The 14,580-nt window shown below is 38.2% G+C and overlaps 1 protein-coding gene across 1 annotated transcript; it reads right to left on the bottom strand.

Moving 5' to 3' along the window:
• Positions 1 to 2,621: 2,621 nt before the first annotated feature.
• MOCS2 (molybdenum cofactor synthesis 2) lies at positions 2,622 to 13,220 on the bottom strand. Its single transcript, XM_004058866.4, has 6 exons — positions 13,099 to 13,220; positions 11,652 to 11,796; positions 6,676 to 6,803; positions 5,937 to 6,087; positions 4,985 to 5,108; positions 2,622 to 3,228 (listed from the first exon to the last, which is right to left on the bottom strand). Exons 2-6 carry the CDS (start codon positions 11,747 to 11,749, stop codon positions 3,163 to 3,165), a joined length of 567 nt encoding a protein of 188 aa, XP_004058914.1. The 5' UTR covers positions 11,750 to 11,796; positions 13,099 to 13,220; the 3' UTR covers positions 2,622 to 3,162.
• Positions 13,221 to 14,580: the final 1,360 nt, after the last annotated feature.

Below are 14,580 nucleotides of genomic sequence, written 5' to 3'. Positions count from 1 at the left end.
GTCTGCGGCGCTCTCACATGCCTCCCTGCCCATCGCAGTTGTGCTGAGCCATCTCAGGAGGGCAGCTCACTGCAGCACAACCATCAATAAGTGTGTCTGCTATATATCTCACATTAAAATACAATCTTGGAGAGCTGAATGTGGGAATTGCAGCTACTTGGGAGGCTGAGGCAGGGAGGATCCTTTGAACCCAGGAGTTCAAGGCCAGCAACATGAGACCCCCCTCCCAGCTCTTAAAAAATAAAATGTTAGAGAAAGAGAGCACTAAGTTTTATTTCTTTGTTTTTCACAGAGCAGGTTAGGAAATGCTGTTAAAGACCTGTATTAAAGCAATCATTTATGTCCCATAGAGTTAACTGGAAAATAATTTTATACTTACTTTTTAAAAAGTAATTCTTTTTATTTATTCTACATCACTTGTTAAAAACTACAAATTGCATTTTCAAAAACTCCTTCCTGATCCTATCATAATCTTTTAATATTTTTAAGGTGTCAATTAAAGATTGGACATCATCTTACACAAAATCAGGGCCTAATTTTCATTGCGGAACCACTACAGCCTGACTTTAAAGAAAATGGCTACTAAACTGAACTTTTGGTTCTATGCAAAATTAAATCTAAGACTCAAGTTGCTAGGAGCAACTTTACTATAACTTTTACTATGGCTCTGGCTCTACTGCCCTCTGCTGGATGATCCACCTAACTACATCACACAAATCATTCTTAAGAGAGATCTTTACTGTACCAGGTGCTCAGTAACTGTGTAAGATGTCTAAATCACTTATTTCTCAAAAAAGGCTGAAAATATATTGTGACTCTATACATCATATCCAAAGGACAAAAATGTCCACAAAATAAGTCACTCAGTGAATATCTGCTGTTACTTTCATTCAAAGATGATAAAAATCAATTTCATTTTACCACCTGTTCAAAAATACTTGAAACATAAATAATTTGAATTTCCTATTTCTTAAGTGAACTTACCTAGCAATCATGCAAAGTCACGGCTTTAAAGTGACCATGAAACACTGCAGACAATCTGATTAAAGGCTAATTATTTTTTTTAGATTACTCTTCTAGTTACTTGAAGCTAAGTTACAGAGATGATAGAAAAGCTACATATCAGAGTGATAGTAGCCCCTTAATATCTGAACCACCAATTAACTCTGCCACTCCTAAGTAAGCAAGGGTCAGTAAAGATCCTATCTAAGTCAAGTGCAATGCACTAAAATCTTTCAAGGCCATTCCATCCCAGTTCTGGCATGCCCTAGGTTAACTCCTTAACCTCTCTATTGGAGACTTTAAAAGCATAACAGTCTCAGTTCCAAACTTAGAATAAAGCCTACTTAATGAAGGCATGATTCTTTTAAAACATAAAGAATGTTCTATGTTCTTTAAAAACATCATTACCCTCAATAAGGAACTTCTAAAGAAATATCTAAGTAGGAAAGTCTTGAAATCCACATATACCTATCAACATTGCATATGACATAACATCCATTTAACAACCTATGTCCAAAATCCTAGAAATGTCTAGTGACCCAGTAACCCCATGATAATGTGCTTTCAGATATAATGCAACAGCCAACACCCACCCCTTCTCTCCAATGGGGACAGGCTGAAGCTCGATGGCAAGCCAGAGTGACACTGAACTGTGACGGTAAGGCTGAGACCAAACAGGCAACCCGAACCCGGCAGAGGAAATAGGCAGAGGGTTTGTCTGCCCTTCCAGTATCCTCCTGGCCCAATCTCTCCAGACGGACTAATGAACAAGCATCAACTGATGTAACCAGGTGATTCCTAAAGTCAGTGTGGCTGTCCTGTGGGTCCCAGCCACAGATAAGATGCGGAGTGTTCCTCAAGGTATTTTAGGTTGGCAGAAAAAGATCACTGGGTGGGTGCCTGGCACAAAACAGGCATTCAATAAATATTTGTTGAATAAATGGGTTCCTTAGGTAAAAGATGTTTTCACTACATATAACAAATAGGATTACTAGGTTTCTTATTTGTCCCAGACATAAGAAAAAAATCCTTCAATCTAAGTGTCTGAAAGTATAGCTTTTGTTCTTAATATGCATAATGCAAATTTTGTGATGATGCCAACTGCCCAAATTTTGCCGGTATTTTATTATTTTATGAGCTATGTGTTTACTTGAAATTTGCTGAGAGTAGACCTTAAATATTCTCACCACACAAAAGAGGGGACTATGTGAGCTGAGGAATATGTTAATTAGTTGGATTATGGTAATCACCTCACAATGTATGTGTATCAAAAATCACATTGTATACTTTAAATATATACAATTTTTGTCAAGTATACCTAAATAAAGCTGGAAAAAAAAATTTAAGAACTATATGGGACTTATATGTACAAGTCTATCAAAATACTATAAAGCTTAACCAGTTAAAAATTGGGGCATTGTTTACCTAAACATTTCAACACAAACCACCTTGTTGCTAGTTAGCTTTATGACAATTTTGTGCTGATTTGTATATTGATACAAAATTAACAACTAATAAAAAACAACAAAAAGTTTTCTGGTAAGATTATAGATTCTGAAATCCCAGAAATCTCCATAATGAGAACTATTTTAGGCAATTTAAAAAAAAAGAAAATACTCTTTTTAAACTTTTGAAATCATGGGTTTTAGTTTATTATTTTTAATATATTTCTGAAAATATATAATATCAAGACTGTCTGATAATGCTTTTTTAATACTTTCCAGTTCTGCCAACATTCCTGTCATGCATCCTTAATAACAATGCTCTCCCAGAACCGGGATGGGGGGCGGTGAGGTGGGGTCGGTGGGGGAGTATGTTTCTGAGCTAGTTAAAGTCACTGAGGAGGGCCCATACCTCAATGTGTGTTGAGTTACAATTAGAAATTAGTCATGGAAGGACATTGTCTACCACAGATATCTTTCCTCACATTTAAATTATTCCATTTCTTCCTACAGTCCTCCTTCTATCTTTAGTTCCATTTTAAAAAACCCTTCATCCTACATACACATTTATCTTGCTTCCTTTTTCTCCCTTTTGTCCCACTAGTATAAGAGATTGTGCTTCAGTAAACTATCCTGATGTGGAGAGAAAAAAATCAAAATGTGATCAGTAATAATAGTTTAACAAAGTTAAGATTGCATGCTCTAAAAACATAAGTGATTAACTGTTGGATGCCCAAAAGCACTCTTTGTTTCCTTTCCAAGTTGATGACTCTTCGTATATTTCCTAAAAAACAAAATCATAACAGGTATTAAAAATAGACCATTCTACTATATGAATATAAAATATATTTGAATAAATCAGACAAATGAATATCACATCTATTTCAATGGCTCCTCTTTTAACAATCATGACGAGAGACATCATGGGCAAGGTTACATAGGGGAAGATAGAAAGTCTTTAGTTTTAAACATTTTTTTTCTTTCCAAACATACCTACTACTTCAACATTTCTAAATATGCTTTTCCAAAGGCAAATATCTTCATTAGCTGTTGAATTAAGTGATCACCTCTCAGAAGTTCCTAAACAAGTTTGAGCTGCCCTCTGGTATGAGCTGTTCTTTGACATATGCACTCTACCTACCTGCCACCCTTCCCTATATCACAGATGATCTCAAAGCACAGGCCGAGACTAGAACCAGACTAGAAGTTACATAGTTTGTGGAAAGGAGGGGTAAGGAGAACATATCACTTTCTCTTCTCACTCTCTAGTCACATTCCATTTCTGTAGGGAGAGGAATTCAAATTCAACTGTCCTCTGAACTCCTGCACTTCCTCGGACTCTCTATGGACAAACAAAAGCAAAATACGAAGCCCAGCTAGTCCTCAAAGCATGAAAACAAGAATATGCCCCAACTCCTGCTCATTACCTGTATTTCTGGGGTTGCTCCCAACTACTTTCTGTCCACTGACTGTGCACCCTTTCCTCCCTGGTGAAGAAAGCTACCCCTGCCTCCCAGGCTTGCAGCTGATCTTAGAATGCTCTTCCTACCTCTCCCTCTCTGGGGGCCTGCCTCCTGTTCTATCAAAATTGTGTCAGCCTTGTTCATAGCAAGGGAACAATATATCTGAGCTTCACTAAGTTTCCTTTCACATATTCTATCCTCTAATCCCTACGTACTCTCTTATAACAATGGGCTTCAATTTTATTCTGAAAACATGGTCATCAAATTTCCCAGGCCCTGGTTATGAGTCCAACTTGCTTATTTCTACCACTGACTGAGGCAGGTCCCCTGGGAAGGAGGGGAAAAGTGCCCTTTAAAAGCCTTGGCTCTCTGCTCTGGTCTTTTGATCTACTGAGCTGTTCATTAACTCCTCAGCTTTCTGTCAACCACAACGCTGTAGGCAATTCTAGACAATTCTAGACATTGAATGTGCAACCACAGAACAATCCCACTGTTAATGTTACTACACCAGGGGAGAAACTAGGGAGTTGGGCCTTTTCATCCCATCAGAATGCTCTATTTAACCAGAGAATTACTTGCCCTTATTGACAGAAAACATGCCAGAAGTTCCTATTTCTGTTTTTAAATCCACTCACTGCATTTTCTCAGAGGGAGCAATATCTCACCTTTTTTTTTTCTTCCCTAAAAAGGACCTCTAGGAAAAGCCTCTTTCACTTTAAAGAATTTCTATTTTAGCCATTACCTAAATAGCTAATGCATTATTCTCACTCTCCAACAGAAAGACCCTCTAATTCAAGGGAATTATAATCCAAGGAAAATAACTTCATGTATGAACCCCTCCAACAGTCCAGACTAGGAATTCTCACTGTTATCACTCATTGAGGCTTACTGTGTGCCATGCATTCTTTGGGGCACATATTTTTCATGCTTAACAAATCTTGGAAAGAAGATATTTCACAGATAAAGAAAACAAGATACTACAGTCAGTAAAAAGTCCATAAATATGGGGGGATTTATCTAAAAATTCCTGAGAAAAATCAGGTCCACATGCTAAAATGTGTTATTTTCTTAACTTACCTTTTTCCATATGGGCACCTTGGCTTTTAAAGTATCAATGGCATAGCTCACGGCTTCAAGAGATGCAGCTCTGTGGGCTGAGGACACAGCAATGATTATGCTTGCTTCTGACACTGGAACCAAGCTTTAACAAGATGAAGAGAAAAAAAAATCACCATCATCTCTGAATCTACGTGTTAAAGAATCTGCTAGACAGATGAAAGAAAATCCAGGTATGCAGTCTTAGAATTATACTGTAGTTCTATTTTACGTAAACATACAGTTAGAAAAGAGTAATTAATTGCAGTAGCATTCAGCAGAGGCAGTAGATGAGGCTGATGCTACAGCTAATTTGTTAGAATCTATCCACTAAACCCTCCTGATGGGCACCGAGGAAAATCCTTTCATTGATACAGCAAACATCTGACTCAACAAGGCACAGTGCCAAGTAATGCCTAGAAATACAAAGTTATGTCCTAACAAGTATAATACAAAATTTAAAATAATACATATCAAGTAATAGGAGTAATAATATTAACCATTAATAAAACTACTGGTTATTAATAACAAACTAGTAACTAACAGAGTATGATAGATACAGTCTCAATTACTGGCTTCTTTTTAAAGCCAAGAACTCTTCTCTTTTTAGGGGTACAAAAAGGCAAACCACTCTAATGACTTTCAGAGGCATTTATATCAAAAAGAATCTGTCACAGATTGTCATAGGGCCTGCAAGTCTTGGCACAAGTGCAGTTTGTTACAGCAACAGAGGCAACAAGAGTTTTCCCAATATCAAAACCCACTAGGCAGTCCCTAAAGGTACTAACAGCCATCCCTATTGTCCTCCAAAAATAATACATGAATATTCCTCTCATGGTAATATAGAATTCCTAAGAAAGATTCAAGAATCAGAGTTAGTACAAAGATGGAAAACAATTATACTTAACTTTTAGAGTGATAAAGGAAATCATACCCAAGTCTATGGAACACTGCTATGTGTTTGACTGGCCATTTCTGCCTAATGTCACTACAAATCTTTCTGACTTCATTTTCCGCCATGGGTAGATATGCTTCATATTCTAAGCTAATGACTTTTTTCCCTTCAAAGTTATTTCTTGTAGTCCCTTTAAAAATGAAAAAAAAGAAAGAAAAAGAAAACAATTAAAATAAGGTTTTTCCCTACAAAAGAAATAGCACGTTAAAAAAGGAATATTTTTAATAGTAAATTAATAGTAAACAAGCAGCATACCAATTCTTCTAAAACTACTTTGAAATCTTCTAAAAACAAAATTTGATTAGGAAAATAAAACAGATCTTCACAAAGATGAGCACTGATTAAGCAAGCTTATTAAAAACACTCACCTGGCAAACCGGGCAATATTCCTCTTCTGACTAATAGATACTTTAAAGGAAAATATTTATGTTCCCAGGACTATCAAGTACATTTTTACCTTCAATTTTGGAAAATCTAGAATTCTCTCTCCTAACAATGACTTTTATCCTACTTTTCAAAATGCCTTGTAATTTAATATAGGTTAATTTGAAGGTTACTAAAACAAAACAAGAACTAAAAAAAAGTCTACCCACCATCATCGGTAATCTTGGTTTAAAGTTCAGTATTTCAAACTCCTCCATTAACACTGAACATGGAAAGCACATGCTAATTTCTATTGTCTTATACAGTGATAGATGCAATGAAAATTACAACTCACCTACAAATAGGGATATTGCACCACAGAGCGGAGAAATCACCAACTGTGAGACTTCATCTACTGAAAGTTTCTCGGCAGTAAAGTTTATAACATCTTTAGATTTCTCTTCAACTTCATCCATATCTTTCCTAGAAATAATACATTAACAAACCTTAACAAAAGTCCTAGGGGTAAAACACTCAACAACTTATAGGCTCTTTCAATTTATATTTTTTTCTACATTATGTCGATGTAAAAGGAAGAGGCTGTGGCACAAAATATAAAGAGTTTACATGAGTCAAATCAAGGACAGTGGCCCAGGATACTTCCAAGATACCTTGGGGAGTTCCTTTGGGGAGCACTCCCTCGGCCTTTGTTGCAAGCGGGTTTGTAAAGGCAAAGGGAACAAAAAGTGGGCTGATACAATGATACAAAGTTTCACCAAGAATTCTCACTGGCATACAGAGATAATGTTGATCACTGATTGGCTGTACACTGTTGAACTATAGGGTGGGTACAAGTTAGAGTGTCCAGCATATGGACTTTATGGTTTCTTAGCTTCAGCTAGTCTGCAGCCCTCATAATAAGTGGCTTCAAGGGACCAGTGGCTCACACCTGTAATCCCACCACTTTGGGAGGCCGAGGCGGGTGGATCATTTGGGGTCAGGAGTTTAAGACCAGCCTGGCCAACATGGTGAAACCCCGTCTCTACTAAAAATACAAAAATTAGCCGGGCGGTAGTGGCACACATCTATAATCCCAACTACTTGGGAGGCTGAGGCAGGAGAATCGCTTGAGCTTGGGAGGTGGAGGTTGCAGTGAGCCGAGATTGATCGTGCCACTGCACTCCAGTCTGGGCGACAAAGTGATACCCCAACTCAAAAAAAAAAAAAAAAGGTAATGATGCAGCTTAAGGGGGAGTGACACGACTGCCATTTCATTCCAGTGCCTTTCTGTGCCTCTTAATGTTTTATCTGACGGGCTCACATTCCTCAGATAAAAAGTTTCTTTTCTTTTTTTCCCCACCATTAAATGTGTTAGGAGGCATGATTTGATCTGAATGATAAAAATAAGCAAGTGTAAAAATTAACAAAACTCAATTATGTGTATAAATATTCATAATGAATCAGGCATGAGATAAAAAGTAATCCATTATTAACATGATCACTAAAATATAATCCATCTCAATGCCAATATATTCCAAATTCTGTAACTGCTATTCATATCTCCCATCAAGATACAGTGGAGATATTGCCACTTTCACCTACATGCCCATCCCCTCTCACCACTATGGTACCAAGCACCACACCTAAAGCTGTCTTTTTCTTTATCCAACAAAAAAGGAAGAACAGAAGTGACAGTGATTCTACTGAAACTGGGTTCCCTTCACAAACTGGCAAAACCCCAGGTAAGTAACTGAGGAAATAAGGGAATGAACTGCACACTTACTTACTAGGTATTGTGCAAAGCCCTTTGCCATGCATTTCTCATTTAATTCCTCAAACATTACTACATACTCACTAAGGGCCAGAGACTAGGGCCAGGCACTAGATATCAATCAGGGGAGAAAGAAGCTCAAGCTCCCTTCCTCAGGGTGCTTACATTCAAATAGGAGAAACAAAGCATTACAGGAGAAACTCAGAATTACAAATAGGGATAACTTATGGAAGTAAACAGGCTTCAGAGACAGAATCTGGGGTCTGGGGGAGATTTCTCTCAAGAGGCTCTATGAAAAGTTGCGACCTGAAAGATAAGGAGGAAGTCTTGTAAAGAAACCAGGGCACAGGCCCCCAGGCAGAGAGAGGGAGTGGCCAATGCCAAGGCACTGGGACAAGAAAGGGTGTGATGTGCTCCAGAACCTAGAACGAACGGAGAGAACTGGGCAGGCTGAGGCTGGACAGGTAGGTAGAATCTTGCAGGCAATGAGGAATATAATTATTAATCCTGTAAGGTTTCATCTGAATTGAAAGACGAGAGAAAGAAGGCTCAGAGAAGTTAAGGAACTCACTCAAGGTGCTGAAATTCCAACCAAGGAGTACTAGTTAAGCCAATGTTCTTTTTCCTATCTCCTTTCCACCACGGAAACAGCACAATTCTTTATATACCACTGGATTCCAGGATTTTTCATCTGCTACACAAGCCGCCTAAGTGTCTTCCACCTCTTTTTCTTGCAATAAAATATAGGTAATATAAATATGGTCTATGAGTTTCAAACCATACTGAGTTCCCACAACTTCTGATTTTACAAGACTACTAAAACCTAGCTGGCAGGTTTTAAAAATGCATAATACCAGTCCTGCAAAACACATTTAAGTAACACACAATGCTTTTGAGTAATCTTTGTAACCTTTTCAAAGAACAGCTGTAATTACCACAAATATCCCTTTAATGGCAGCCTATAGTTTTCTGAATAAATTCGAAATTCCAAAAAACTGCATTTTTAGAACCTCCTGAAATCGTGGTGGTGATATGGTGACCACAGTTTCTAAATAGCATTGAGATACATATCTGACAAGAGATTCTTCTATTATTTCCAGATAGTAGGCCTGACAAAGAAGCCTAGTGTTGACATGAGAGGCAATCTGTTTTACAGATTGATTCTTCATTTCTTGTGGCATTGCCCTCCAGGAGGGTGGGGAAAAAATGGGTGAAAAAAGATAAAAAGGCATCCTTGGCTTGTTCCTTTCTTTAATGGAACCAAGTTTTTGCCATTAAGTATGATATTTACTCCTGATTTTGAATAAAAATCCTATCAAATTAAGAAAGTCTTCTTTCATTCCTAACTTACCAAGAGTTTTTATTCAGGGATGACTGTTAATTTCTACTGTTTGTTCCTCAGCTGACAATAAATTAAGCCTCATTCTGTCTGTACTTATAAGAAGCCTGATCTCTCCACACTATACTGAACAATGTTCTTGTATATTATCCTACTTGAATATGGACTAAGTTGTTTGGAAAGATGACAAGGTAGCATGGGTCAAAGAGCCACCTGCAACACAGCCATAACAATAAAGCTATTCCTTTAGTCCTGGGCAACGATTAGCTCTCTTTTCAGGCATTATTAGCTGTGAAATTTTTCTACATTTTCCATGGCCAGGAGAGCTATTATCTGGTATTAGCAAGTGTGGTTGGAAAAAAGTACACAGACAGTCCAATAATATGAGTTCAAATGTTGTCTTTTGAAAACCTCTTGAATCCTCAGTAAAAAGAACAAAGCTGGAGGCATTATGCTACCCAACTTCAAACTATACCACAGGGCTACAGTAACCAAAACAGCATGGGACTGGTACAAAACAGGACACATAGACAAATGAAACAGAACCCAGAACCCAGAAATAAAGCTTCACACCTACAACTATCTGATCTTCAACAAACCTACAAAAACAAGCAATGGGGAAAGGATACCCTATTCAATACATGTTGCTGGGATAACTGGCCAGCCATGTGCAGAAGACTGAAACTGGGCCCTTTCCTTATACCATATACAAGTATTAACTCCAAATGGATTAAAGACTTAAATGTAAAACCAAAAACTAGAAAAACCCTGGAAGACAATCTAGGCAACACCATTCTGGACATAAGAACAAGCAAAGATTTAATGACAAAGAAGACTCAAAAAGCAACTGCAGCAAAAGCAAAAATTGACAAATGGGATCTAATTAAACTAAAGAGTTTTTGCATAGCAAAGGAAACTATCAACAGAGTGAACAGACAACCTACAGAATGGGAGAAAAATTTTGCAAACTATGCATCTGACAAATGTCTAACATCAGCATCTCTAAGGAATTTTTTAAAATTTATGAGAAAAAAAAACCCAATAAAAGTAGGCAAAGGACATGAACAGGAACTTTTCAAAAGAAGACATACATGTGGCCAACAATCATATAAAAAGAAAGCTCAACATCACTGATCATTAGAGAAATGCAAATCAAAACCACAATGAGATACCATCTCACACCAGTCAGAAGAGCTATTATTAAAATAACAGATGCTGGCGAGGACGTGAAGAAAAAGGAATGCTTATACACTGTTGCAGGGAGTGTAAATTAGTTCAATCATTGCGGAAGACAGGGTGGCCTAGAGACTGAAATACCATTCAACCCAGCAATCCCATTACTGAATATATACCCAGAGAAATATAATCGTTCTGTCATAAAGACAACATGCACACGTCTGTTCACTGCAGCACTATTCACAATAGCAAAGACATGGAATCAACCTAAATGCCCATCAGTGGTAGACTGGATAAAGAAAATGTGGTACATATACACCATGGAATACTACGCAGCCATAAGAAAGAACGAGATCAAGTCCTTTGCAGGGACATGGATGGAGCTGGAGGCCATTATCCTTAGCCAACTAATGCGGGAACAGAAAACCAAATACCAAATGTTCTCACTTACAAGTGGGAGATAAATATTGAGTAAACATGGACACAAAGAAGGAAACCATAGACACTGGAGCCTACTTGAGGGTGGAGGGTGGGAGGAGGGAGAGGATTGAAAAAATAACTGATGGGCACTAGACTTAATACCTGGGTGACAAAATTATCTGTACAAGAAACCGCCATGATACAAGTTCCCCTGAACTTAAAAGTTAAACAAATTCTTTTTAATTTTGCTCTTTCACTTATTAGCTATGTGATTAGCTATGTGATCAAAGGCAAGTTTTTTAAGTCCTCTGAATGTTTTTTTACCTGCAAAATATGGATATTAATATGTCACTGTGCCTGACACATAAGATCTCAATAAACCATGTTAAATGAAACATATCAAACTGATATGTTTATTGTAATTAAACTGCTTACAATAGACTTGATGCAGAAATGGTGCTAGATATTCATAAATCTGTTGGCACCAATGAAGAGTTGCTGCATCAATAAAGATTTGGTACAGACAGACTTACAAAGAATATACATTAACAGCAAACCACATACACTTTATCATCTGTATGATCCTTCCCCACACGACTGATTAAGAAAAACAAATCTCACATACCTAGATGGCTCAAAAGCACTATCCTCCACTAATCGGGGGGATAACGGCAATTTCGTCTCCAGGTTGAAGCACGAGGAGCTGATCTCCAAGCTCGACATATTCTTGACGAACAGCAAATATTATCTGATTTCTAACATCAGCCAATCTAAAGGGGAAAAAATATGACTCAAAGTATCAACGCTATGATAGACCTCAGATCGCTTCAGCTGCAATTAGAGATATTACATAGATATAATTATATAAAGCATCACCTGCAAAATTACCAATTAAATTTACACATAGTATATGGAGAAAGGACATATCCACTGAAGAACATACTTATACACCACAAAGATACGTTAAACTGCTGTCAACTCTTTATTGGATGTTGTATGCCTTGGGGAATTAAACAACAAAAAAATGCACAAAAAACCCACCAGACTGGAGGCAACACTCAAACCAGGTCAAAAGAAAAGTTTCCAATCAGTACATGGCCTTTCCAGGGTCCTTCTATCCATGTGTTCAAGCACAAGTATAGCTGCCCACAAACTATGCCTGTACACATTATCCTACTCGAATATGGATTAAGTTGCTTAGAAAGATGAAAAGATAGCATAGGTCATAAAGCCACCTGCAACACAGCTTTATTAGCTGTTCCTTTATACCTGAACAATGGTAAGCTTTCTTTTCAGGCACAGTGAAAATGTATACAAGACCAGCTGTCTCCCTCCAGGTAAAGCAGAATGGGAGACCCCACTGTGTTTCATTGATTATCAGGCCACTGTAAGAGCAACTTAAAAGATATGAAATCATGAAGTGGTTTGCTTTTAAACACTTATTGTGGAGTATCTTTTACACAAAACTAGGACTTCCAGGTTAAACACCTATACAAGCTTAAGTGACACCATTAATATTCCTGAATCACCCTCAAATAAGTCACTTTTATATTTTGTTCCAAAAAGAACTTGAACTGGGAATGACATAAGTAAAATTATAGGTTTTTCAAGAACCAGAAAAAAAATTAAATATTACAAAAACTCAAATTCAGCAGCATCTAGGATTTGTTGTAACTCATTTTTCTTTCAATTTTAGAAATTTCTATGTTGAGCTCTCTAAAGAGAGGGGCAGAATAAAATGTTTAAAGCACACATTTTTAACAGAATTTGTAACAATTTCATTTAATGTTATAAAATTGCAGAAGTGACATGTGCAGTGTTTTGTAAATTATCAAAGAGAATATAATCATGTCCCTCTGGGGTTCACTGTCTTTTGGGGTAAAATATCTTCAACCTTTCTTAAAATACGGTGCACATTTAGAGTTTTCCAGGTGTTCCAAAAAAATACAACTAACGATTCTTCTTGACATTAAGCACGGAAATCGAAATTAACCTTATTTTTACTTTTATCATTTATGTATTTTGAAAATATTTAAGTGTTACTCATATGCATTCTACAAATTTTTAACTACCCAGGATGTCGAGTTTCTATCTCCTTCCACAGCTGCAATGCTTTTATTTCTTGCGGCACAGAAATGGTCTCTGAACGAACTCCTGTTATTTCAGCACTTTTTGCAAAATACAATACTTCAACCTGAAAGTAAAGAAAACGCTTTTAATAACAACTCATACTCGTTTTCTGACTGTCAATGTTGAGCAGTTTTCTCATTTTCCAAATGTATTGCTTTAATCAAAGGCAAATTTTATAAAGAAAATTAAATAACCCGTAAAAAATTTCAGTATACCTACAAGTTCAAATTCTGAAAACTTGTTTTAAATACAATTCAGACTAATTTCTGGATGCCTTTTAGTTTTACAAACTTAAGTGTGCCATCATTAAAATCCTAAGTATTTATCTTCTAGGAACACATGTTAAGCCTGCCTTAATTGACATAAAAGTATAGCACCTTTTATAAATATGTAAGCAAAGAACAAATGTTTGAGTCAAGAGATGAGTTATACAAATAAAATAAATGAATAAATAAGCGAAAAACCTGTTTCTCACGGTTGTCAAATGACCTTAGATTCCGGTCTGCATAACATCGTCCCCAGACGCTAAGGATTAAGTTATGCAACATAGTAAATCTGACATTTACAGAAGCAAGTAGGTTTGAAACACACGACAGACTATAATTTGCTAGAACAAACTTGTGCCAGCAGCCTGGTATGTAAGGGATCCGACGAAGTAAAATAGGCACCTGTCACTCCGTGCAAACAACTCTTTACGAAATAATTACAGGTTTGCAAATGATCAAGGGTGTAGAAATCCACAGATGAAGCGCAGTTCTTCACAAGAATTCTCCATGAGGTGCATTTCTTTTTAGATTAAAATTTTAGCTTCATCAAAACGAATAATCTGGGAAAGAGGTGGTCATAAAAGGTGGAGGCGCCTTCAGAACGAGTCCGTCCTTGCTGCCGTGAGCTGACAAGCGTTCTCGGAGACGACCCGACTTCTGCTGGGGCAGCGGCAGTAAAGCCCGGAGACAGGAAGGGCCCGGGGGCGGGGGCGCCCCCGAACCCAAGACGCCGGCCAGGTTGGGGCCTAGTGGGGAGGTCCGACTGACCAAGGCTGGGTATGTGGAGGGAAAGGGCGGGAGAGACACGTCGAGGAGGTCTCCGCACCCAGGCCCGCACGCACCCCCGCCACCCTTACCTGGCACAGCGGCACCATCCCGCCTAGGACAGCGGGACCGAATCACGGCCGCAAAGGCGCAGGCGCGGGCTCACCCGGAGCGCAGGCGTAACCCCACGGCGCTCAGCCCCCGCCTGCGCCTGCACGGAGCATGCGCACAACCAGCTCCGTCCCGAGCCGGGCTCTGGCTGTTTCTCTCAGGCGGCCTGTTCCACGCCAGGATTAGTTTTGCTTCGCAGATGGGCCGTGGTGGTGAGAGCAAGCAATCAGTATGGAAATGGAGAAATGGCTTACCATGCATCTCCTTCTCCCCAGGAGGGAG

This window comes from Gorilla gorilla, chromosome 19 (assembly GCF_029281585.2).
Source record: "Gorilla gorilla gorilla isolate KB3781 chromosome 19, NHGRI_mGorGor1-v2.1_pri, whole genome shotgun sequence".
In the NCBI taxonomy this organism is placed as follows: domain Eukaryota; kingdom Metazoa; phylum Chordata; class Mammalia; order Primates; family Hominidae; genus Gorilla; species Gorilla gorilla.
This window is presented reverse-complemented; position numbering and strand designations above follow the sequence as displayed.

Bases quoted from the DNA above. Each gene is read 5' to 3' on its own strand.
- MOCS2 (XM_004058866.4), bottom strand. From the start codon at position 11,749: ATGTCGAGCTTGGAGATCAGCTCCTCGTGCTTCAACCTGGAGACGAAA. The intron at 6,804-11,651 runs GTATGTGAGATT...TATTATTTCTAG, and splicing joins AGTGCTTTTGAGCCATCTAG to GAAAGATATGGATGAAGTTG. The intron at 3,229-4,984 runs GTAAGTTAAGAA...TTTGTTTTTTAG, and splicing joins AGGTGCCCATATGGAAAAAG to GAAATATACGAAGAGTCATC.